At 41.0% G+C, this 27,122-nt stretch overlaps 1 protein-coding gene across 1 annotated transcript in view; it reads left to right on the top strand.

Moving 5' to 3' along the window:
* The first annotated feature begins 1,688 nt into the window (after positions 1 to 1,688).
* The window catches only part of RBBP8 (RB binding protein 8, endonuclease), a 57,619-nt gene continuing 32,185 nt past the window's right edge, over positions 1,689 to 27,122 (top strand). The window contains exons 1-5 of the mRNA XM_040984792.1: positions 1,689 to 1,849; positions 4,351 to 4,558; positions 12,644 to 12,686; positions 20,232 to 20,327; positions 23,852 to 23,964. Coding sequence (XP_040840726.1) covers positions 4,450 to 4,558; positions 12,644 to 12,686; positions 20,232 to 20,327; positions 23,852 to 23,964 — 361 coding nt within the window. The 5' untranslated portion in view covers positions 1,689 to 1,849; positions 4,351 to 4,449. The remainder of the gene's footprint in view (positions 1,850 to 4,350; positions 4,559 to 12,643; positions 12,687 to 20,231; positions 20,328 to 23,851; positions 23,965 to 27,122) is intronic.

Raw genomic sequence — 27,122 nt, forward strand, 5'->3', positions numbered from 1 at the left:
GTTATTGATTTTCATACTCTGTCAAGCTGATATTCTCACTAATTTCATTTTACAAGTAGAAGTAAAAAAAAAAAAAAAAGAGACAGAAAAATTAAGCAGAAAGGCCATGGTCACTGTTAGGAAACTACTGGAGCAGGATCTAAACCGAGCAGGTCTGCTTCCAGAGCATGGAACTCAGTAAAATGTACCAGCTTCCAACTAATACATGCATACAATTAAAAAAATCAAATATACACATAAATCAGGACTAGATGCTCAAGTTTTATGAGCACAACTTAAAGACAAAGGGTTAGGTGAGACAGCTGGTTGGGTAAACGTAATTTAGGGAAGAGATAAGGCTACTCTGGATTATGAAGCCAGAGGGCAGAGGATGGGTTTAGATGATTGATAAGATAGGACTTGGCAATGGATTGCATGTTGGAGATTCAGGCAGAAGTGTCAAGTCAGTCTTTTAGAGTCTGACTTCTACAAATGGGTTGGGTGTGAGCCTGGTGGAAGCCATCAGGGACAGGCTAAGGCATTCCCCTGTTTTCCTTGCAAGAACACTGTTCCTTCTGGAGGCTGTTAATCAACACTCATGGTTAGCTCTCTGCATTTCTAACAAAACTCCCCCTTTCCACTACAAACCTTTAAAAAGCGTTATGATGCCTCACAAGACTTGGAAATGAATGCACAGTATCACAGGGCAATGAAGGGCAGTGCTAGAATAGACGTCTTATTGGCCAATTCCAAGAAGTCGGGATATTGAGCCATCCTTTCCAATCGGGGACGGTGGGGCAAATTACCTTTATGCTTTGTATTTCTGCCACTGTGCTTCATTTTTAAGTTTATAATAAGACCCCCAGCCTTTCTCCCAGGTCTTACAAGTACTACCAAAAAAGTATGTACTTTTAATGGTCTAAAAAAATTTAGAAAATCAAGATAAATGGCACAACACACTCAGTCTATTAAACAACCAAAAGAAAATGTGCCTGGCTTGGGAAAACATTCCCTCAACAGTATGCTGCTCCAACAAATAATGTGGGTCGTTTCTGATTCCTTCTCATTTCAGGTTTGGGAGAACTTTTCCATTTCACCTCAGCAAAACAAAATATAAAAACACCGTTTTGAGACACCGGCGTGGCCAACCAGACCTGTCAGGTTGCATCGCTCAACCGCAGGTAATGACGTAATACAGCCGAGAACTGTGGTCGCTCAGTCCGCGCCCGTTCCCGAGCGGACCAATTTTATTCTCCATCGGGTCCCGTCACGCAGGAGACAATCCCTGACCTGCGTTTTCAGTCGCACACACTTAAGGTAACCGCCACACACACACACACTGTTATCAGGGACCTCGCGCTCCCTCGGCGGCTGCAATTCCCTTCAGGCCACCTTCCTTAGAAAGGCAGGGTCTGTCCCAAAGCGCCGGCCTGCGGAGATGGCTGCCGCCCGAGAAGGGGCGACGAGCCCCGGCCGGCTCTGCACCGAGCGCGGGCCTGAGGAGAGGGCTGCTGCCCCAGAAGGGGCGTGACGCGACGAGAACTCCCGCGTGACGTCGGCAGGGCGCCCGCGGGGGCGGGGCCGGCCATCTCGGCGCGCGGCCGGCCGCCCTCGGGCCTTCGCCCACCCCCGGGAAGTGCAGGCCGCCCCCGCCTGAGGCTGAGGCAGCCGGGCGGGAAGTGGAGCGAAGCCGCGGCCGTCCCTCCCTCCGCAGCCCCAGGAGGGTGCCTGCTTCCCCCGCAGTCCCCCCTCCTGGGGCTCTCGAGGCTCTCCGGCCCATCTTGGAAGCTGTGAGAAAAGAAGAAACTTCTCCCCTAACCGGAGTGCGCTGCGGCGACTTCCGGTGTGGACCAGCACGCCCGGCCAACAGGTTTGGCTCTCGGAGCCGGGGTGGCCGCAGGGCTCTGGGCCAGCGTCCGAGGAAGCGGGCTGGGCGCGGGCTGGGCGAGGTGGGAGCGGACGGGCGGCGGGAAGCGGGCTCGCGCAGCCGACTGTGTCCGGGTCTCCCGCGCGCGCTCAGGGGAACGCCTCCCGGCGCCGAGCCCGCCCCGCGCAGGCGCCGCTCGCCCCGCGCGCTTTTCGGACGCTGTCCGGGCGGCTTGTCCCGGGCTCCCGCGCTCGGTACCTGCGGGCCGGGAGGGACGGGGCGCGGGGCGGCAGCGTGGCCCGCGAGGGGACCGCACCGAGGCCCTGGGCGGGTCTCTTCCCGGCGGGAGCGCCCTCGCCTCGCTCACCGTCAGTGGGGTTCTGACACGGAAAAAGGCGTCAAAGGATGACAAGCTTTCCGAGCCCGGGATGCTGCTTGTGGGGACAAGGATGTACGTTGCTTAAAGATCTGGATGCTTTGTGGAGCGAGTTAACGTTTTAGGACGCAAAGAATTGCCGGTCAAGAGAGCTGGGCAGGTGGCTTAGGGGGCAGGGTTTTGTAAAACAACTGGAACGAGTTTGGGATTGATGATGATTTTCTTGTGGTTAAGAAAAAAATTAGACACCTGTTTTTGTTTTACACTCTTGACGTTCAATATACTGAGGTGTTTTAAATTACTAATTAGACCGATGTTAAATAAAAATCATGTGTTTGCTTTCGACGTTGCTCTGCCACAAATATTTTACAGTTGTTAGTCTCATGTCTGAGTCCCAGCTGAGTCCTAGCTGTCACCGTGGGCGAGCCATTTAATCTTACGCCTGCTTCCCTAGCTGCAGAATGAAATGGGTATTAGGAACTGTTTGCTAGTTGGCTTGAAGATTAAGGAAAATGATGTAAGCCTGCACAGTCCCTGTTTATTAAACATGTATGGTGCCTTTTACTGATAATAATACAAGCATGTAGTTTTTACTTTTTTCTTTTGAGATTATGCTGATTCGCTCCAGGGATGGTAGCCTCGTGGCTAAAGTCCCGGCCTTGAAGGCACCGGGATCCCATATGTATGCAAGTTCCTATCCTGGCAGCCCTACTTCCTATCCAGCTCCCTGCTTGTGGTCTGGGAAGGCAGTCGAGGACGGCCCAATGCTTTGGAATCCTGCACCCACGTGGGAGACCTGGAAGAGGCTCCGGGCTCCTGGCTTAGAATCAGTGCAGCTCCAGCGGTTGCAGTCACTTGGGGAATGAATCATCGGGCAGAAGATCTTCCTCTCTTGTCTTTCTTCTCTGTATATCTGACTTTGCAGTACAAATAACTAAATCTTTAGAAAAAAAAGTACGTATTCTGTTGTGACTTACAGTGTACTACCAAGTGGCTTTTTAAATGTTATTACTTATTTTTAGCTCGTTTATCAGATACCTTGATAAATAGCAAGAGACACCTAGTGTCAGTTTGGGCAAAGTTAGGGCATTGCTAAGGAGCCAAATGGTGAGGTTTAACTTACTATTTATTTCTTTCTTTATGTATTTATTTATTTAGCTTGAAAATCAGAATTACAGAGAGAAGGGGAAATTCCGTCCACTGGTTCACTCCCCCAAATGGCCACTATAGCCGGAGTTGGGGTGGTCTGAAGCTGGCAATGAGGAGCTTTCTCCAGGTGTCCCACAGGGGTGCAGGTCCCATGGCTTTGGGCTGTCCTCCAGTGCGTGCCCTGCCACGGGCAGGGAGCTGGATGGGAAGTGGAGCAGCGGAGACATAGCGCCACTAAGAGGTGCTGGTGCTGGGGCAGAGGATTAGATTTCTACATCTTTTCAGGCCCCTTAATCATTTTTTTTTAAATGGTAACTAGTTAAATTTTTTTAGGTTAAGAATACTTGTTATTCAATATGTATCAATCCTCTTGAACTTGATAGCCTGTTGTTTCCTTCAGTAGTTACTATGTAAGTAGTGAACTCACTCATTTTTACTCAGACACACAAAGTAGTATGCCTCTAAATATGTTTCTATATTCATAGGTTTGTACAGTGCCTGTATCTTATTGATTTGTCCTCAGAAAGCTGATCCTGCTGTGTGCAGATGTAAGGGTCCTCTGTCTTGTTTCTATAAAAATACATCTGTGTATGTGGAATAATGTTTTAAGGTGTTCTCCAATTTTTATTTAGTATGTTGTGTCATCCATCAGTTCAAGCTTAGAGATAGATGCAGTATGGCAAGAGTAAAAACCTCTCAAAAGCAGAATCCCTTCAGTTTAATATAAATACATAAAATAATTTTTTTTCTGTAAGAGAAAATTTGGCTGTAAGATAACCTTTCATAAAGACCAAATAACTGGGATCTGAGTTTTTGTCCTTGTAATTGTCTTTTCGCATTCTCCTCTGTCCCTTTCCAAATTCCCAAAAGATTGCTTGTCCGCAGTGGAGAAAGCACAAACAGCTAGGCTTGTGCTTCATCCTAATTTTGAATGACGTAAAGATAAAGACATCCTATAAACTGGAATCTGTCATTTCAGGCATTTCAGCTGTCCAAGGACAAGTGCACAAGTATATAATGTAACAGAAAAAGATCAGAAAACACTAAACAAAAAGAACTGAGGAGCATTTCAAGCACAATGAACCTCTCTGGAAGCAGTTGTGGAAGCCCTAATTCTGCAGATATATCTAATGACTTCAAAGATTTGTGGACTAAACTAAAAGAGTGTCATGATAAAGAAGTTCAAGGTAAGTCTTCAGTCAGGTGGGGAACATCTGGCATACTGACCACACATAAGACTGGCAGAATCATTAAGCCCTGCCAAGACGACCGCAGCAGACTTGAAGTTTCACATGTTAATTACTTTCTATGATCTCCCTTATCAGTTTTGGTCTCTAGGAGGAAACAGCAAAGAAAATAGAATTTGACTGGTTAAGATAATTTAGGAAATTCTTAGTCTTACATTTGGTTTTTGGACAAGGAGGAAGTGAAATAGATGCGCAGCTGCATTCTTTTCATATGAATATCTGATTTTTCCAGCGTCATTTGTTAAAAATACTGTCCTTTCCCTTTTGGATAGTTTTGTATCCTTGCCTCAAATCATGGGCAAGCATTGTGGCATACAGCCTGGGAGGGCACAGGTGACAGCTGTAGCCCCTCCATGCATGTGGGAATCCAGGCTTCAGCCTGGTGAGGGAATCAACAGGGGGAGGTTTATTCTCTGCCTTTCAAGTAGATAAAAGAAACCAAATTTTAAAAAATTATTTGACCCTTCCTGTAACCCTTTGTGCCCTAATCAACTATGTAAAGATTATAAAAAAAAAAAATAAATAAGTAAAATGAAATCAGAAAGCTAATGCCAGAAAAAATTATTTGACCTTATGTATAAGGGTTTTTCCCTACCCTCTCTGTTCTATTCTGTTGATTTACAGGTCTGTGTTTCTGATAGTACACAGTGTTTTGGTTTCTGTAACTTTGTGGTAAGTTTTGAAATCAAACTGTTAAGTTTCCAATCTTGTTCTTTTTCAAGGTTATGTTGGCCTTTCAGAAATCTTGGGGTTGTGTATGAATTTTAGGACAGATTTTTCTATTTCTGCAAGGACTGTTAGGATTTTAATAGAGTTTATAGCGAATCTACAGATTACTTTGGATGCCATTGACATCTTGCTAGTAAATCTTCTAAAACGTGAACATGGAATGGCTTTCCACTTATTGATATCTTCTGTAATTTTCTTCATGATTTTGTACTCTTCAGTGTAAAAATCTTCCGTTTTCTTGGTGATACCTGTTACGTATTTTGTTCGTTTTGACGCTATTGCAAATAGAGTTCTTAATTTCCCTTTCAGATTGTACATGTTAAGTTAGAGAAACAACTAATTTTTGAAATTGATTTATTGATTTGGGAGTCTAGAGTTGCAGAGATAGTCACTCCCCAGATGGCCACAATGACCAGGGCTGAACAAGGCAGAAGCCAGGAGCTTCATCCAGGTCTCCCACATGTGTAGCAGGAGCCCAAATGATTGGACCGTCCTCCGCTACTTTTCCCAAGCCATCAGCAGGAAGCTAATACAAACCATTGCCTCTATGGGATGCTAGTATTGGCAGGCAATGGCCTTATCCACTATGCTGTAACACTGACCCTCTCTAAGACTTGTGATGGTGGTGGTGGTGGTGGTGTTGTTGCTGTTTTGCATGTTAATTTTGTATTCTCCAACTGCCATGAAAGTTTCTAGCTCTGAATTGTAGTTTTTACAGAGTTGGTATTTAACATCCTCTGCATTTTTTAAAAGAATTATTTATTTTTATTTGAAAGGCAGATTTATAGAAAGAGGAAAGACAGATCTTCCATCTCCTGGTTCACTCCCTAAATGGTCACAAAGGCTGGAGCTGAGCCAACCGGAAGCCAGGAAATTCTTCCTGTCACCCTCTTGGATGCAGGAACTCCAGCAGTTAGGCCATCTACCTCTGCTTTTCCCAGGGACAGTAACTGGAAGCTAGGTCAGAAGTGGTGCAGTTAGGATCAAACACAGCCATATGGGATGTGACACTGTTGATCAGAATTACAGAATATATGCATATAAAACTCACAGATACATTGTAAATACTTCTTTGAATTGTGTGCTATGCTTTAATAGTTTGACAAACTGAGAAATAGCAGTTGTTAATTTATATGATTAGAATCTTAGGTCTATGACACTGCATCTATATCACTTGATGAAAGAAAATAATTCTTGGTGTCATACCACTTTTCCAAATTTCAAATTACTTATGAATTTTATTATGTTAAAGATTTATTTATTTGGAAGTCAGTGATAGGGAGAGATACAGAGAGATCTTGCCTCCCCTGGTTCACTTCTCAAAAGGTCACATGGCTAGGGGCTAGACCAGGCTGGATGAAGTCAAGCTCCAGGAACTCCTACGTGAGTCTTTTGTGTGGGTGACAGGGATTCAACTGTTGGGCCAGCTTCTCCCTTCCCAGGTGCATTAGCAGGGAGCTGGATCAGAATTGGACTAATCTGTGCCTTGGTATGGGATGCTGGATTCCTAAGTGGTAGCTTATTTCAGCTCTCCACAATTCTAACTCTACTTAAAAATTCTTGAAGATGTTCAGTGAATAAGCATTATTTCTTAAAATAAATTAATGTAATTTGAAAACCTTTTGGTTCGAGGCAAACATAATTTGCTGATGGCAGGACTTTTAAAAAAAAATTAGTCCTTTGTCAGTGTGTTCCACATAGTTTGGTATAAAATTAGATCCTCTGTGTGATAACATCAAAGGCATGCCTAAAGGGTACTTAACTTTTTTTAAGAAGCAGTGGGATCCACTTGGAGAAACCAGTATAAGAGGCTATTTAAAAGACATCAAACATGGACTTGTCTGGACATTGTAGGTTTTGAAGTGTATATAGAAATCAAAATTGACTCATTACTTTTAAAGTGCGTCAGTAAAAAGAGAGAAATGTTATGAATGGTAGTATTAGATACATAATTCTTACTAGATAACCAAGGAGATTTGCCTGTAGGATCTAACATGCATCTGGATATCCTGTTTCATGTGTTTACAGAGTACTTTTTTCTTACTTGACTGAAAAATAACACAATGACATCCAAAGTATGTCCTGTAGTAAACAGCATGTGCATTGATCACAGTGTAGTGAGTTTACATAGTCAATTTACACTGCATTTCTTTGAAACATGGAAAGCATAAACAAAAGGCATCCATGAGTAATTTTACCAGTGGGCAATTTTTGTTTTTTTTTTTTTTTCTCTCTAAGATTTATTGGTTTTTTTTTTTTTTTGGAAAGTCAGATTTACAGAGAGAAAGATATTAAAGATATTCTGTCTGCCAGTTCACTCTCCAAGTTGCTGCAATGGCCAGAGCTGAGCTGATTTGAAGCCAGGAGCTTCTGGTTCTCCCATGCATGTGCAGGGTCCCAAGGCTTTAGGCTGTCCTTTACTGCTTTTCCAGGCTGCATACATGGATCTGGAAGGGAAGTGGAGCAGCTAGGATGCAAAGTGGTTCTTATGGGATCCCAGCACATACAAGACAAGGAATTGAGCTATTAGGCTACTGTGCCAGGCCCTGATGGGTAATTTTCCTACCAGATCATTTTTGGAGGAAAAATTCTAAAGATATCGATGACTGACTTTGTAGACTTATTTTTAGGACAGTTGTATTCTTTGATGTCATTTTAATGTCCTGTTATTTTCTGTGTTTTTATGACCAGTGCTACTACTGCCAGGGTTAAAATTAGTTAAGTGAATTTAGATACATTGTTTTTGCCTTTTAAAATATTTTAATACTGTTTTGCACTTTTTTTTTTTAAACATTGATTAGTTTTTATTGGAATGGTAGATTTACAGGGAGAAGGAAAGAAAGACCTTCCATCTGCTGGTTCTCTCCCCAAGTGGCCACAATGGCTGGAGCTGAGCTGATCCAAAACCAGGAGCCTATAATCTCTTCCTGGTCTCCACGTGGGTAAAAAGACCCAAGAACTTGAGCCATCTGCCTCTGCTTTGTCAGTTCCTAAGCACGAAGCTAGATCAACAGTGGAGCAGCTGGGACTAAACTGGCAACCACATATGGTATGCCAGTGCAACAGGCCTCTGCTTAGCCTCCTATGCCATACCACCTACCCCAGGAGTATCATTTTTATTATTAAAAGCACAGGTTATTAAGCTGAATTTAGAAGTTACTTTTTAAAACACCACTGATGTTTAAAAAATGTTTTTAAAGATTTATTTTTATTGGAAACGGAGATAAACAGGAGGAGAAACAGGAAGATCTTCCATCCGATGATTCACTCCCCAAGTGACTGCAACAGCCAGAGTTAAGCCGTTCCTAAGCCAGGAGCTAGGAGCTTCTTCCGGATCTCCAAGCAGGTGCAGGGTCCCAAGGCTTTGGGCCATCCTCAGCTGCTTTCCCAGGCCACAAGCAGGGAGCTAGAGGGGAAGCAGGGCCGCTGGGATATGAGCCAGCACCCATATGGGATCTTGGCACAAGGAATTTAGCACTAGGCTACCATGCCGGGCCAAAAACACCACTAATTTAGTAAGAGGTGTTTTGGTCATGTCAGATTCTATCATTGGTATCCAATGTATGTATTTTCCATGTCTGGCAAATGTGATAATCATGTTCATAGAGAAATATGTGGTGTAATATTTCCTTTTGAAAGCTCTATTGTGACAGAATAAGCACCACAATTCAGTTTTGGATTACTCCTTTTATTTTCTCAGATATATAATCAAAATTTCAAAAAGAAGACCTTCACATCAGACTACACAAATTTGTAATGAAAGAAATTACATGCACTTTCCATCCACCTCTTCAGTTTCCTACACATTATTAGGAATGGTGTCAGTAGCACTCACTGCTGTTTTTTATTTACATTTGCATCTGTATATCCATTTCCCCCAATTTAAGTTGATTAAATCTGAGGCAAAGGGAACGCAATCCTTAAATACGATTGCATTGTATTAAGACAAGAGTTTTCACTTTCGAATTGAAATTAGATAAATACTGCCAGTAGTATTGGTATAAGTTAAATTACTTTATCTGGATATAAAGCCACTATTGTCAAAAAGTACCCTAATAGTATTTGTTATTTATAATTCAAAGCCATAAATAACTTAAAGCGAACATATATAGATTTTAAAAAAAAAGGTTCTGTGTAGAGAACTCAAATGAGTTATCATAGCAGATATTTTTGTTTATGTATAACAGATCAGATTCTCCCCTCATTTCTGAGCTCAGGTATATTATCCCTGCTTGTGTAGGCCGTTGAGGGCTGCAGTTCCTCTAGAATTGCTCCTTTAGAATTGCGTGTGAGGAGAGGTAGGGTTAAATGTATCACAGTGCTCCTTTGGCGCTGTGTTTCTTCACTAGATGTCTCATATTGCCAGTGTTACAATCCCAAATACTTTGTTGAACAGACTACCTGTTCATACAGGAGCCACATTGTTGTATAGCCTCATTCCTTCCGATGGGTGTGGAACAGGATTAAAGCACACTTTATAGGGGTTCTAATTGTAGATGCCTAATTGACTTGATGAATAGCAGATGCTAAAATTTAAACTCACACTCACATATGCATACATAATACCCATTTCAGGCCTGAGCTGCGTGACAGAACAAATACCTCACAGGTGTTGAATCCTTGTAAGATAAAAGGCTCGTCTTTCCATATTTCCTAAGAATTTCCTTTTGAAGTTTATATGGATTTTCTATCTCATTGTTTCTTTTCTTTAAATGGCTCATGGCAAGAATCCATCTCATCTTCGGCTGCACTTTTCACTTTTGAAAGCAGAACCAAGTTTTAGGAGTCATCCAAAACAAGAAACAACAATGTGCCAATTTTCACACATTTTAGGAAGAGGAAAGAAAAAACTGCTGACTCTACTCTTTGACCTAGTATGGCCGCAAGTTCTTAATTCTTCAAGAACAGTTTAATGCTTTCCTCCAAGTACTTAGAAGGTCTTATGAAGTTGTCATCTTTACTTGAAAGAGAGAGAGTTGTCTCGGGTGGGAATTAGACAAATGGAAATGATTTTTTTTTAAGTCATGCCAGTTTTTATTCAACTTTTTAAACAAAATGTATTATTTTTCATGTGCTAGCAGTTCTCCAGATCTTTTAGGGCAAATGATTTTTCATAATTTAAAACATCTTTATTTTGAGTTATAAGAAGTCGTGCAAAGAAGGGAGAGAGATGGTATAAGTACAAAAAGAAAAAAAGAAGAAATTTAATACATAGAGCTCTGATGTGCCCATTCAGCTCTCCCCAGGGAGCGTCTTTATAAGGCACTCCAAAACATTTGTGACTAGAAAGTGATTGAAAGATAACTTTATTTTGCTGCAAGAAAATTTTGAACTCTATAAATCATACACATTTTCCCCTTTTTCATTAACTTTTGAAGATTGCATATGCACGGGCTTCAAAATTTTTGTACCAAAATATACTTAATTCCATTTTTCCTTTGATCTTTTGAAATGTTCTTACATAAGTATAGTGAATTATCACAACTAAGAAAGTGATATTAGTACAGTCTGCTAGCTTTGTATAGATTCCAGCTCCCCCTCCCTTCCCATTTAAGATTCACTTAATTGGAGGGAGAGAGAAAAAAAAAATCTTCTCTCTGCTGGTTTACTCCCCAAGTCGCTGTAATAAGCAGAGCTGGACTGGGCCAAAACCAGGAGCTTTGAACTCTCGTCTGTTTTTTCAAGTTCTTGGACCATCTTCTGCAGCTCCCGCAGTTACATTAACTGGATCAAAGTGGTGTAGCCTAATTTGAACCATTGCAGATGTGGAATACCAGCATAGCAGATAGAGACTTAACCCTCTGTGCTTCAGCATTGACATAGGTTCTGTGAGTACACACATTTATGTGTGTTTTTGCAGCATATGCTTATGTGTGTGTATTTAGTTCTGTGTAGTTTAATCACATGTAGATCCTGTAACTACCACCACGGATCCCTTATGTCACTCACTCACCTATCCAGCCATATTTCTCCCACTCTACCCCTCTGGCCTCCTGTAATCTCTTCTCCATTTCTGTATAGTTTTTTCTGATTTAAGGATGGGCACTCTGGCACAGTGGTCTAATGGGTTAAGCCTCTATGTGGGATGCCCAGATCCCATATTGGAGTGCTGTTTGAGTTCTAGCTACTCCACTTTCATTCTGGCTCCTGCTAAAACTCCTGGAAGTGCAGAATGATGAATCATGCACTTGAATCCCTGTTGCTTTTGTGGGAGACCAAAATGGATTTCCTGCTTCCTGGCCTACCTCCAGTGCTGGCTCTTGTGACCAACTGGGAGGGCGACCCAGTAGATAACAGATTTCTCTCACTGTCTCGCCCTTGCCTTCTCCCTCTCTCTCCCTCTCAAGTAAGTAAGATCTTTAAAAATGTGAGAAAATCTACTAGATGTTCATGGAAAATATATACTATTTTTTAAAACTGCATGTGCTGCCAGTGTTGTGGCACAATGAGTTAAGCTACTGTCTGTGCTGGTGTTCCATGCGATGGTTGGTTTGAGTCCCAGCTGTTCCACTTCCTATCCAGCTTCCTGTTTATGCACCTGGGAAAGTAGTGGAGAATGGTACAAGTTTTTGCCCCTGCCACCCAGATGGAGTTCCAGGCTTCTGGGTCCTGGCTTTGGCCTGACCCAGCGCCAGTCATTGTGGCCATTTTGTGAGTGAGCCAGTGGTTGGAAGATTCTCTCTGTGTCTCATAACTCTGCCTTTCCAATAAATACTTGTGCATGACTTTCAACTTTGTTGGCACCAAATTAAACATCTTCTAATTCAATTTTTGCTCTTTACTCTGAGGTTCTATTAGAAAGAGCAGATCCCATGACATGAGTACATTACTGTCCTGTGTTAACTACTTTTTCAAGCAATTGTGTTCCTAGCGTTGGACTTCCTGCCACAATCTGGTTTAATCCCAGAAGACTTGATCCTACATAAATACTGTTGCTGTTAGCAGATACATGGGCTGTGCCAGAACATAGACCTTCATTTATAGTGAACTTCTAATTATATGCTTGCCCCTGGTGTTAGAAAGGAAGTAACTCACCTTAAGTGCAGAGAACTTCTTTCTACTTGGTTATCCTATAATACAATAAGAGCAGTAATGTTATCTGTATTATGTTACCTCAGGGTAAAAGTAAGGGGAATGTACTCTGCACACAAATGGACCTGGTTCCTTCTTCAGGGACCAGATTGAAGATTGAAGTGATTTAATGCTGTAGAATTTGACTTGTGCATCTGGATGACTGCTTTAAAAATAGTAAAAGGTGTAAATGAAATAATACAATTTTCTCTTTTTATTTTTCAGGTTTACAAGTAAAAGTAACCAAACTGAAAAAGGAACGAATTTTGTAAGTATTAGAGTATAACACTAATATCTCATTATGAAATAAGTGATACTCATGCCGTATTTGACCTCAGTGTCTTAATTTTAAAGAAATCAGCTTAGTGTGAGCTTTGCATGATTGACACTGATTATTTCAAAATTAAACAGTAAAGAGAATACTTTTGTATTTTTGGTTATAGTCTTAGAGTTTGCATATGTTTATTTGCATTTTTACATGTTGCTTTTTTCATTTTTATTAAGTTGAGAACTAATCTGTTAACTCATCTTTTATTATAGTTAATTTATGTGAAACATACATGTACAAAGTTCCCATCCACTGGTTTACTCCCCAATTACACACACAATGCAAGGCTGAACCAGGCCAAAAATCAGGTGGCAGAACTCAGTCCAGGTCTCCTGTGTGAGTGTGTCACACCAGCCAGTCAAGCCATCACCACCTGCACATTACAGGAACTTTATAGGAAGTTTAAATTAGGAGCAGAGTAGGGACTTGAACCCAGATAGTATCTCATGGGCTGTGGGCCTCCTAGGTGACATTGTAAGTTGTAAGCCAAATGCCTACCCCGTTACCTCCTCCTGGTGTGCCTGACAACAGCATTGTTTTCTCATCTATTTTAACACCTGAGATGTGCGATACTACCAAAAGGAAAGAATAATAATTCTAGGATTTCAAAACTTTGGAAGGAGGAAAGGGAGAGGGGGTTAGACAGACAGAGACAGAAAGAAAGGAAGGCAAGAAGAGAGGAAGGAAAACTAAATGTGTGTTCCAAGAAATTACCAGAGGATTCTGAATTGTTACTTTTTTTAAGGAACAGATTTTACTCATGCTTCTCTGGAATATCTAGATTCAGGAATCTGAAATAGGCAGTGTATACAGTTAAAATTACTTGTTGTTATTCTTAATTACCAGTGGTTTTAAACGTTTTGTGTTGTTCTAAGTGTCTGTGTTTCTACCTTGGAGACATCATTTTAAACAGAGTAGCTATTTCTGTGATAAAACTCTTTAGTTCCCTCAGTTGAGACAGATTTCTTTACTTACAGAAGACATGAAGCCTTTTCTAAGCAGTAAAGCTAGCATGTTTTTAAAGTAGGATGTTTTGTTACTGTGAAAAACAAGAGCAATCCAAAGTTTACTTTCCTAGAAAGGGAGGTGGATTGTTTCCCATAGAAGGCCTAAAGTAAGGGCATTCCAGAATGGTTAATCAGTGACTCGGGATCCTCGAAGGCCCAGATTCTTCCTCGTTTGCCATTGTTAGCACCCTACTTTCCGTCTTAGAGGATTCACTGAAGGTTGGCAAGATGGCCAACATCATTCTAGTCAAAACTTAACATCAGTGTCTTCTCTCTCTCTCTTTCTCTCTCTTGTTAACATCTGTTTATTTATCTGAAAGTTACAGAGTAGAGAGTGAGAGAAAGGAAGTGCTCTTCCACGTGCTGGTTCACTTACCAGGCTGCCACGGTACCAGTGATGAGCCAGGCCAGAGAGGAAGAGAGGAGCTGCATCCAGTCTCCCATGTGGGTGGCAGGGGACTAGGCCTCTTAAATGGCTCCTAGGCCATGACTTGCAGCTAGATTGGAAATGAAGCAGCCAAGGCGTGAACCAGCACTCAGAGTGGATGCCAGCATTGTGAACGGCAGCTTAACTTGCTACACCACAATGCCAACCCCACGTGTATCCCTTTTTAATTAGAGTAATTTACCAGAAGCATGCCCTAGCAGCCTTCCTCTCACTTATTTACTTATATATGTATTTTAGAATTGAGCACCTATATAAATCTTTCATTTGTGATAAGCAGCAGGATCCTGACTCTCAGGAGAAGCATTACAAACACTGAGGGGCTTGCTGGAATGAGCTGTGTGCTGAGTAGGGATTAGAGTTACGTGTGTGTGCGGGTTTGAATATAGACGTCACAAAATAAGCAAAAATAAATTGAAGAAGAGATTTGTCCATGCGTGTCAGGAATCCCTATTTTTCTAAGGCCTTTGAAAGGCCTTATAATCATTAACTATTTAGTACCTCCTATCTTGATTTCTTTTTGTTTTTCTTAAGATTTTTATTTGAAAGACAGAATTATAGAGAGGAGAGTCAGAGATCTTTCATCTGCTGTTTCACTCTCCAAATGGCCAGCTGGTCAGTCACAGCTGCTCTGTCCGAAGCCAGGGACTTCTTCCAGGTCTCCCCACGTGGGAGCAGGGAGCGAAGCACGTAACCCATCCTTCTCTGCTTTGCCACAGGTAGATTCAGGAAGCTGCATCAGAAGTGAAGCAGCTGGGACCCAAACCAGGGGGCACTTAATGCCCTGCTCCACTGTGCCAGCCCCTCCAGCCTTGATTTCTGCACAGTGTTCTCCAATGAGAAGAGTCAAGGGTCTTTGGAGAAATGGCTGATTTTAGGATCAGGGCATGAAAGTACATACAAGATGAATTGGGACATTTTGTGTTGCCAGAAAATGGGAAATGCTCAAAAGGGAGTATATTGAAAGGCTATAGAAGGCAGTTGATAAGGAAAAAATCTAGACTGCAAAACTTAGGACAGCTTGAGCAGTGAAGTCAGTGATAGATATGTTACGCTAGTTATGGAATGAAGGGGAAGCTCTTGCTTAATAAAATTTTTTAATCGTTTTTTTAATTTTAAAAATATTTTTAATGTATTTTTTATTAATTACATTGCATTATGTGACACAGTTTCATAGGCTGCTTAATAGAATTAAAATTGGGAAATATAGAAAGAATAATCAAAGTAGAAAAAAAATCACCATTTGGAAAAATCACAGCACTAAATTTTGGAGGCAAGAATCACCAATGGAGGCTGAAAGAAATGGGTGAAAATATGATGTCACATTTGCAAGTTTTGTGAATTATACAGCTTTTCTTTCATAAAATGTTTATTTTAAAAAAAAAAAAAAGATTTATTTATTTTTGTTGGAAAGGCAGATAACAGCGAAGCAGAGAGACAGAGAGGAAGATCTTCCGTCCGATGATTCACTCCCCAAGTGACTGCAACGGCTGGTGCTGCGCCAATCCGAAGCCAGGAGCCAGGAACTTCTTCTGGATCTCTCACTTGAGTACAGGGTCCCTAGGTCTTGGGCCGTCCTCAACTGCTTTCCCAGGCCACAAGTAGGGGCTGGATGGGAAGCGCAGCTGCCAGGTTAGAACCAGCGCCCATATGGGATCCCAGTGTGTGAAAGGCCAGAACTTTAGCTGCTAGGCTGTTGCACCAGGCCCCATAAAATACTTAATTAAAAGGGGAAGGTTATAATACTATAGCGGAGAAATCTGGCTGAGTCTTAATAAGTGTAAGTTAGCATTGTTAGTAAAAACATTAAAATCTCATGTACCTCATAACCCTTATGACATGATACAATAAAAAAACAACAGCATCAGACCTGGTAGCCTAGCAGCTGAAGTCCTTGCCTTGCACACCAGGATCCCATATGGGCACCAGCTCATGTCCCTCGCGGCTCCACTTCCCATCCAGCTCCCTGCTTGTGTCCTGGGAAAGCAGTTGAGGACGGCCCAACGCCTTGGGACTCTGCGCCCGCATGGGAGACCCAGAAGAACTCCTGGCTCCTGGCTTCGGATTGACTCAGCTCTGGCCGTTGCAGCCGCTTGGGGAGTGAATCAACAGAAGATTTTCCTCTCTGTCTCTCCTCTTCTCTGTATATCTTACTTTCCAATAAAATGAATAAATCTTAAAAAAAAAAAAAAAGGAAATGACTCTTAACGTAGGCAGCAAAAAATGTTGCTGCTCTTAGGCTAGTGCTGCTGCGGTGGCTCGGAGCAGTCACCGGTCCTGCTGTTGTCGTGGTTTCCTCGAGTGGCAGATTATCTTCTGTGAGCACTAGGGGTTCCAGCAACATCGATGGCATTACATTGTTTATGTAAGAACTACCTGAACAACTACAGAAATAGAGGTAAAGACACTGCATTGGTAAGATAAGGAAAATGGGATCATTTTCTTGGTTTGCATGTGAAGCTTCACTTTTTCTGTTCACTTGAAATTATCTAGGAAAATATTCTTGTTTTACTCTGAAATAAGCAGTTTTTTTTTTGTTTTTTTTTTTTTTTAGTTGTGAGAGTATTTCCTTGAGTGATTTAAGATTTAAAATTGGGAAATACAATTGCTGTGTTGTTTTTGGCTTCATTGCTCATTTAGCCCAGCTAGTGATGGTTTTTATAAACACTGTCAGAGGATGAATGCTATGATGACTTGGTAGAGTAACTTCATGTGTACCTAACGGAATAGGTGAAGTAACGTGCGTGGCAGTTCTCCTGCAAGTCTCCCTTGTATGTGGAACAATGCTGTATAGGAGTTCTTGCCTCTGACCTTTCCTAATACCAAAGGTTTAAAGTTTTAGAGCCGATTAGTGGTTAGACAATAAGCTCCTTATATTGTGGCTTGACTCAGTATTGAAGTTAATGATCTTGTAAATGCTGGATTAACAACCCTGATGAGAAAGACCTCCCTATAGGAGGAGTCAGAATGTGGTCACTTTAAAGAAGCAGAACTAAAACCCAGACATTATTGTTTGCCATTTGGCTGTTTGGTTTTAACTATATTCACTAAGTGTTCTTGATGGAAATTGATTGTATTAAAATGGATCCCTCATCCTGGGGCCCTCCCTGGGCCCCAGGGTTGGGGGATCTGGTGATGCTTGGCACACCTGGCCCAGGTACTTGGACTCACCTGCAAGAACATGCCCTACTTAATGGAAAAGGTGGAGCAGTGGACAGGAAGCTCTCCCATCCAATGATTCACTCCCCAAGCAGCCACAACAGCCAGAGATGAGCTGATCTGATCTGAAACCAGGAGCCCTGAGCCTCCTAAGGGTCTCTTATGCGGGTGCAGGGTCCCAAGGCTTTGAGCTGTTCTTGACCGCTTTCCTAGGCCACTAACAGGGAGCCAGGTGGGAAGCAGGGCTGCCAGGACATGAACCTGCACCTATATAGGATCCTGGTGCATACAAGGCAAGGACTTTAGCTGCTAGGCTACCACGCCAGGCCCCATGCAATTATATTTTATCTGAACTTGAATCAGAATCATTTCTCTGAAGGTTAAATATTTAGAAACAATCTAGGTTTGCTCATCACAATGTAATTTTTAGAAAAAAGTATGTTTATGTAAGATAACTGTACAAACTATAACCATATGAAAAGGGAAAATTTGTAAGTGGATCTTGAGTATTCCTTCTCAAAAGTCATTACTCGCATCTCTGAATATTAAAAACTGGAACAGCAACTATTTTCCAATAGCTGATAATGATGCTTACTTCAATGTATAGTTTATAGTCATTTGGTTTTCTTGGCAACCTTCTAATATATATTATAGTTACTATATACCCTTATGCTTCAGTAGATATAGGTTATACATTTTGAAAGCATAGTAAGTGGCTCAGTTCAGTGAGTAATCAGAGAATTAATGGAATGCTATATTTTATCTTCCCTGGTTTTTGCATATTGGAACCAGAGAATTGGATTTACCTATATTATCATCTTTTTTTCCAGTAAATTTAACAGTATATTCGTCTAGAATATAGAAGTATTTACGATGTCTTACCTCCACATTTTTAGAATAGGTGTATTCATAAGATGTCCCAGTCCTTAGGGATTCTCAGTTGGAAGTAGTGTTTTAGCAAGTTGTGTGTATACATGTCTTTATAAACCATCACAGCTCACAGGAATTTCCACCTGGAAAAAAGTTAAAAAAAAAAAAAACAATGACTAAATATACTATTTGTTCATCACTTAATTGTTTCAGAATTGTATTTTGATTTAATTTATTTATTCATTGGAAAGGCAGAGTTACAGAAAGAGATCTTCCATCTGCTGATTCACACCCCAAATGCCTGCGAGAGGCCTAGGTTGGACCAAGATGAAGCCAGAAGCTCAGAGCTTCTGGATCTCCCACATGGGTGCAGGGGCCCCAGCGCATGGGCCATCTTATGCTGTTTTCCACAGCACAGAGCTGGGATGGAAGAGAAGCAGCCAGAGCTTGAACTGGTACCATTTGAGATGCCAGTATTGCAGGCTATGGCTTTTACCTCCTGTACCAAAATACCAGCCCCCTGATGTATTTACAAGTTGTCTAAGCACATGACTAATGTTTCTCTTTTATAAAAACTCATTTACAAAAGTAAATATTTGGAAAGTTGACAAATCTTACCATTATTTGAAAAGTTATTCTTGGGCCCAGCACAGTGGCCTAGCGGCTAAAGTCCTCGTCTTGAATGTATTGGGATCCCATATGGGCACCAGTTCTAATCCTGGCAGCCCCACTTCCCATCCAGCTCCCTGCTTGTGGCCTGGGAAAGCAGTTGAGGATGGCCCAAAGCCTTGGGACCCTGCACCCATGCGGGAGACCCAAAAGAAGCTCCTGGCTCCTGGCTTCAGGTCAGCTTAGCATTGGGGAGTAAATCACTGGACAAAAGATCTTTCTCTCGGTCTCTCCTCCTCTCTGTATATCTGCCTTTCCTATAAAAAATAAAATAAATCTTTAAGAAAAGAAGTTATCCTTAAGCCTAGCTTGCCGGATTTTTTGTTTTTAATTTTTAAGATGTATTTATTTGTTTATTTGAAAGACAAAGAGTAAAGGATGGGATTAAGCCACCTCCTGGGACACCGGCACCTCCTGTTTGCAGCTTTACATCCTGACTGCTGTGCTACCAATCCAGCCCCTTGCTAATGAGCACAGACCAGCACTCTGATATGGGATGTGGGATGTAGATTTTAAACACAGCGATTGAACCTGTGTGCCTTTATGATATTCCTCCTTTACCAGGTTCTTTTACCCTCTTAATTTATTGTTACAGATCTGTTGTTACCAATCAGTATTATCTCCTGTTTTCACTGTTTTGCTAGTCAGTGAATCTGATCATCCTGTTTGTCAGCCTCACTTAATTTCTTTATTTTCTTTATTTTCTACTGAGAAAATGAGATTGACATGTAACAAAACCATCCCATTTGATGATACTTACTAAGAAAATTCCCTCTGTAGCTGCTAAGAAATCTATTAGTTCTGAATATAAACTATTCTACCAAAAAAAAACCCCTTGTATTAGTATTTGTATCATTTTTTAGATGTAGGGATTTAAAGAATTTCCAAGAAAAAAAAACCTTTGCATTTGTATAGGACTGTTTTAACACATTTGATTCCTTTTTACAAATTGAGTAATAAGTAAATGGGTAGAAATATCTTATTTACATTAATAACTGCAGACAAAATAATAAAATAACAGCACACATTTTGGCAAATATATGAATCTGGCTAGCACAGAACCTACTTTTTTGCTCATGTCTCAGCATTGTGTAATGAATACCTGATATTTATATTAAAATTTCCATTGTACATTAAAGCACTGCAGAGAAAATTCTAGTGTGATTTTAACTCTAATTAACAGGATATTCAGACATGACCTTTTAAGTTGCTTTATTGTAATACAAGAAATTCATGATGTATTAAGTGACGATGCCAAACTTTGAAGTTTGGATTAGAGAGTTACCCTTTTGGATGTTTTTGCCTGAAAAACTTAACAGGTTTTTTGCCTTTTAGGGATGCACAAAGACTGGAAGAGTTTTTTACCAAAAACCAGCAGCTGAGAGAACAGCAGAAAGTCCTTCAGGAAACCATTAAAGTTTTAGAAGATCGGTGAGTCTGGTATTTGAGGTGATTTCCGCTACAGTAACACACTCTTTTACAATCAGCTCTGGGATCAAAAGTAACCTTTTTCTAGACCTCTGTAACTTTTGAGTAAATTCTTATGAATTTACTTTTACAGGTTTATTTTTACATTAATTGTAGTGATCACATCCGTGTACTCTGTAAATGATATACTTATTTGGCGTTTGATGTAGGACAAGATTTATAGTGAGCAGTGTTCTGATTTATTTGTTGCTTTCATTTCATTCTTCTGAGTAGATAGACTGCTTCATAATCCTATTGCCCTCTTTTTGTTCCTACTATTTTCTTCACAGCATATTTCTAGATTACCAGGTGGCATGAGAAGTCATCTTTTTCTTTTTATGATTTATTATTTTGAGAGAGAAGTAGATCTAACATCTGCTGATTCACTCCCCAGATGGCCGCAGTGGTTTCTTCTCCTTTTTAAGATTAATTATTTTGAGAGAGAAGCGGATCTAACATCTGCTGATTCAGTCCCCAGATGGCCGCAGTGGTCAGGGCTGGGCTATGCACATCCAGGAGCTTCGTGAGGATCTCACATGGATGGCACGGGCCCAAGTGTGTGGGCCATCTTTTACTGCTATCTGGACAGGAGTTGGATTGGAAGTGGAGCAGGTGGGCCTCACACCCACATCCATTTGAAATAATATTGTTGCAGACGCTGGCTTGATTCATTGTGCCATAACACCAGCCCCAGAATTTTTCTTAACCTCGTTGAATGAAAGCGAATACAGTTAGTAAATCTTTTTGAGATAAACAGTTCAGCATTCTTATTAATATTCTAAGTTTTGTCATGATTCCTGTGTAAAACTGGAGTAAGACTCAGACGGCATATTGCGTTTTGCTCTTACAAGTGGAGCAGGAGGTAGCACAGAGATCAACATGCTGCTCGGGATGCCCACATCCTGTCTTGGTGTGCCTGCTTTGAGTTCTCGCCCTTCTGCTTGTGATCCAACTCCAGGTTAATGTGTACCCTGGAAGGAAGCAGTACTTACTGAAGTACTTGGTGCATGTCACCCATGGGAGACCTGGATAGAGTTCTGGAATCCTGGCTTTAACCTGGCCCGCCCTGGCTCTCTTGGGCATTTGGGGAATGAGCCAGTTGATGGGAAAAAAAATCAGTCTCTCGCACTCAAATAAGATGAAATAAATATAAGTAGATCTATTCTTTCTCTTCTACCTGTTATAGCTCCTGCAACTGCAATTTCTTCTGAAATTGAGGCTGTTGAACATTTTTTCTGATGGCCGCAGTGGAATATAGGCAGGAGGAAACAAGGACACTCTACTCAGGGAAATAGGAGCCAGGGAAGGGAGGATCCCTACACCTACAAAACTATATCATAAATAATAATAATTTTAAAAACCTTAAATAGGATCACTAGATATTGAGTATGTCTAATACATTTATGTTCGTTGGTGACTCAGCATGAACTGTGCTGTCATGAATGACACAATTTTTCAAATTATAAATAGAAAGTATTCTGACAAAGCTAAATCATGTTTGATTAATCAGTTTAACTAGTTTAATTATAGCAATTAGCTTAACTTTTAAAAGTATTTATACATGTAACAAGTAGTAGGAAATACAGAAAAATGAATGATAAGGAAAAATATGATTATATAACTAGCAGTTGAGCATCAGTATTGGTAATCTTAGGTTAACTCTTTTCTTAGCTGAGAGTTAAAGCTAGAATAACCTGACTTCTTAGAATATGTGTAGAAGAGATTATATTGATATGATCTTTTTTTAAAAAGTCATTTTTATTAGGAGGTCAAATTAACAGAGAAGAGGACCTACAGAAAAAGATCATCCATCCCCAAGTGGCCTTAGTGGCTAGAGCTGAACCAATCTGAAGCCAGGAGCCTCTTTCGGGTCTACCACATGGGTGCAGGGTCCCAAGGCTTTGGGCCACCCTACATTGCTTTCCCAGGCCACAAGCAGGGAACTGGATGGGAAGTGGAGCAGCCAGGGCATGAACCAGCACATTTGTTAGAACATTCTGATATCAGTGCTTTAATCTTTGGGATTAAAATTAGGAATTTTCCAGAATAAATCACTTTAGTTATTGTTTTGTTTATTCCTCTAGAGTCTCCTGTGATAATGGAGATATTATGTCTGTGCTATCTAATGTGGCAGAAGTTAGATAGATGCAACTGCAGGAACTCCATTTTAAGTCAGGTTGTTTAATTAAATTAGCTATATGTGACTGCTTATTTCTTGGACAAGGCAGTTATGGACTTTCCTACCACTATCTTAGAATACAGAGTTCTCAACGCAGCTTCCATGTGCCCACCGCTGCATTGATTTCATATTTTTGTTCTTTTCCATTCTCTTTTGTTTGAATCTCTGTAGTACATTATCTTTACTGTCATTTGTTTGGGATTCTGGGTGGGAGCAAAAATGAATGTTAATGGTAAATTTCATCTTTCCTTAGTTATTATTCTTAAAACATAGCTCTGTGGCTTTTGAACAACCTAATTTTTTTAAAAAATATTTATTTTTATTTGAAAGATTACAGAGAGAAGGAGAAAGATCTTCCATCTGCGGGGTCACTCCCCAAGTGGTCACAACAGCTGGAGCTGAGCCTGCCTGAAGCCAGGACCCAGGCTTCTTTTGTGTCTCCCACGTGGGTACAGGATCCCAAGGCCTTGGCGATCCTTGACTGCTTTTCCAGGTCACAAGCCGGGAGCTAGAAGGGAAGCTGAGCAGCAAGGACATGAACTGGCACCCTTATGGGATCCTGGCTCATGCAAGGCAAGAAGTTTAGCCATTAGGCTACTGTGCTGGGCCCAGTCAGCCTCAGTTGTGCTATTTGTCTTAATCCATAATGTGTAACTCTTTGTGCCTTTTTATTCCAGTAAGTCTTAGTGTAGCAGTGATCTTTGATTGATATGAATCTCATGTGGAAACACCTAGGTCTTTTGTTTTAATTGCATAGTTGTTATATTTTGTCTCCTTTGTAACTTGCCTTAAGACTTATGGAATAAGCTACCATGCTGTTACTTCCACAGATATTTAAGATACTCTTACTGAATTCAGTTACTGAGTTGAAAATGTTATCTTAAAATATGTTTTCTGAGGCGCCAGCCATAGCACCATGGCTCAGTGACTAAATCCTCACGTTGTGCATACCAAGATCCCTATGGGTGCCGGTTTGAGTCCTGGTTGCTCCACTTCCTGTCCACTTCCCTGTTCATGGCCTGGGAAAGCAGTGAAGCATGTCCCAAATCTTTAGGAAGCTGTGCCTTTGTGGGAGACCCAGAGGAAGCTCCTGGCTTCTGGCTTCGGATTGGCTCAGCTCCAGCCATTGTAGCCATTTGGGGAGTGAACCAGCAGATGGGAGCTCTTTCTCTGTCTCTCTTTCTCTCTGTAAATCTGGCTTTCCATTAAAAATAAAGAAAAAAAAATCTAAGTAAATGTATATATGTATATATTTTAAAAAGAAGTGTTCTTTTATTTTTAACAAAAATACTTTGTTTTTGTTTCATAGGTTAAGAGCAGGACTGTGTGATCGCTGTGCAGTAACAGAAGAACATATGCGGAAAAAACAGCAAGAATTTGAAAATATTCGGCAGCAGAATCTTAAACTTATTACAGAGCTTAGTGAGTTTCCTTTCATTTATTTAGTATTTAAGACATAATGTACTGCTGTTAAAATCCATTAGTAAATTCATTGTAATCAAATGGATTGTGTACTTGTATTTTTCCTTATTTAGGTACCAGTCCGAATATCTCTTTTTACCTATTTGTACCTTTCATCTCAAGTGTATTTTAGTAATGAGTGGGTTTTGGGACAGTTGTCCACATGCTATCCATAGTGGCCTTGCAGCCTCACCAATGCTCAGACAAGAAGCAGATGCCCATTGGATATGTCCGTGTTTGCTTCTTTGGTTTTATCATTATTGCAAGTTACTTGCTTACTTAATGAAATTAAATACAAGTAAAATATTCTACAAAGATGTATACTTTTTGTTTTCATGACATACTACTGTAAATGCACTGTTTTCACGTTATTCCCCTTACCTTCTTAATGTAAGCTTTCTTATATTCTTAACCTTCTTTTCGTTTTTCTCTTTTAACGTCTCTCACTTCCCTCTTTAACTGTCTTTGTCTCAAAGGGACCATTGACGCTTATTGCCAATATTGCTTATATTGAAAATCCAATTCACTGTCATCTTTTCTGAACTAATTCCATGTTTTTTCATTTTTTTTAGCCATGCTTTTGTCTATCCTCTGGTTGCTCAAGAATATATAGCTATGTTTTACATAATATATATTTTGAAAAGAAACAAGCAAAAATACAATTTCATTTTGTGCCCACCAGTGGCTGCTGTTGATAGTCTGTGTCTTGCAGATGCAAATTTATTTTTCTATTTGTCTCTTTCATTTTAAATCCCCTTGCCTTTTCTCCTGATTTTCTAAAAAAAAAATTTTAATATATTTATTTAAAAGCAGGATGGTAGACAGATGAATCAATCTTCTACATGCCGATTTACTCCCCACCTGGCCACAGTTGCAAGCACTGAGTCATGCTGAAGCCAGGAACCTGGGACTCCATCTGGGTTGCCTGCATGGGTACCAGAGCTCAAGGATTTAGCCTATTTTTCTCTGTTGAACCAGGAACAGTAGCCCAGAGCTGGATTGGAATCAGGGTAGCCAGGACTCAGACCAGAGCTCCGATATGGTTTGCCAGCTGTGCCACAGCTCCTGCCCTTTGAATTTTGGAGGGATCATCCTATAATTTCTGTTTTGGAATGTGCTGCTTCACTTTAGACTCTGTCTTGGAACTCTTCAGTGCTAATTTATTTAGGTCTGTGGATTCTGTGGTGTGAATATATAAGCATGTGCTACATTTTGCTTAGGAATATAAGAATATTGTCTATCACCACTGGGGTTAGCATTGTGAAACAGAAAGTTAAGCATCCTCCAGGGATGCCAGCATCCCACATAAGTGCCAGTTTGAGTCTGGGCTGCCCCACTTTGTTTTTATTCTTTTTATTCATTTGAGAGAGAGAAAGAGATCTTCTGTCTCCTAGTTCACTACCAAATGCCCAAAATAGCCAGGGCTGAGCCAGCTGGATCAGCTGAAGCCAGACCCTGGAACTCAGTCCTAACCTCCAACATGAATGACAGGTGTCCAAGTCCTGGAACCACTGCCTGTTACCTCAGGCAATGCATTAGCGAGAAGCTGGATCAAAAGTGACACTAGGACTCACTCAGGTGCTGAGCTACAGAATGCCAGAACCAAGCATTGTCTTAGTCACTGCCAAAGGCCTGCCATTGCTGTTCTTTGTTTTAAATCACTTCTAGCACATTAATTTTGGGGATTCCGTCTTTAAATATTTACACATTTCATTACTATATGTGAGATAACTATTCTATGAAATCCTTGCAAATGTGTAAATGAGTTATTTTTTGTAAATTTTAATTGTAGGTTACTTGGAACCCTTGGCTCCGTTGCAGGGGTTCAGCTTACACTGAAGATTTCCAGTTCAGGCCTTCCGTCCTACGTGTAGTGCTTACATTTCCTCACTTACAGTGGTCAGGTTTTGACTCACAGTGTTGTTTTATTTTTGTTAAACCTTCCAAACATTCCTAATGCTAGTTGTCTTTCTCAGCCTAGCGCATTAGCCTAGTGGCTAAGGTTCTTGCCTTGCGTGCTATGGGATCCCAATTGGTCACTGATTTGTATCCCAGTGGCCCTGCTTCCCATCCAGCTCCCTGCTTGTGGCCTGGAAAAGGAGTTGAGGATGGTTCAAAGCCTTGGGACCCTGCAACCACATGGGAGACCCAGAAGAAGCTCCAGGTCCCTGGCTTTGGATTGGCTCAGCTCTGGCTGTTGTCGCCACTTGGGGGAGTGAATCAGCAGATAGACGATCTCTCTCTCTCTCTGTCTTCTTCTCTCTGTAAATCTGACTTTCAAATAAAAAATGATAAATAAATTTTTTTTAGATTTATCTTTTTATTGCAAAGTCAGACGCCCTCTGGGTCTCCCGTGGCAGGGACCAAGTACTTGGAGCATCATTTGCTGCCTCCCAGGTATGCATAAGCAAGCTACTGGATCCAGATGCAGAGTGACCAGTGCTTGGATGAGACACTTTAATGTAAGATGTAGATGTCCCAGATGCAACGACTTGAGCTACCATACCACAGTGCCCACTCCTCAGGGCCCAAGACTTTGCTAGTGGCACCTTTTCTGGCTTTTCAGAATAGTATAGACTGAATTTTCGAGTTGTTTTGTGATTTCATTTGAGTTTGGAAATGGAAAGTCAAGTGACCAACCTTAAACAAAAACCTGAAGTTATCCTTGATTTCTGACACCCTTCAAAGATGAATTGCCAAGTAGTACTGATTCTGATCTTTAAGTTTTATTTATTGATTTGAGAGTTTCACACACAGAGGTCTTTAATCTGTTTGTTCACTGTCCCGATGCCATAATGGCAAGCTGAGCCAGGAGCAGTTTCTTCCTGATCTTCTATTTGGGTGGCAGAGTTCCAAGTGCTTGGGCCATCTTCAGTTGCTTTCCCAAGCTACTAGCAAGGAGCTAGAAGATGCAGTCTGTCTTCCTCTAATTCTCAACATAAAATAGTCTCCTTCCCAAATCAGTTGTTCTCCTTATGAATTCTTTCCTTTTTGTCTCAAGGACCCAAAGTAACCAATCTTCATTTATACTTCTCTGGTGTTCTTGTCACTTTCATTGTGCAATACATGCTTATGTAGTTATCTGTTTCCCTTATTAGAGTGTGCTTTCCGTTAGATCA

Source organism: Ochotona curzoniae, unplaced genomic scaffold (genome assembly GCF_017591425.1).
Source record: "Ochotona curzoniae isolate NIBS_2020 unplaced genomic scaffold, NIBS_Ocur_1.0 contig_43, whole genome shotgun sequence".
In the NCBI taxonomy this organism is placed as follows: Eukaryota; Metazoa; Chordata; class Mammalia; order Lagomorpha; family Ochotonidae; genus Ochotona; species Ochotona curzoniae.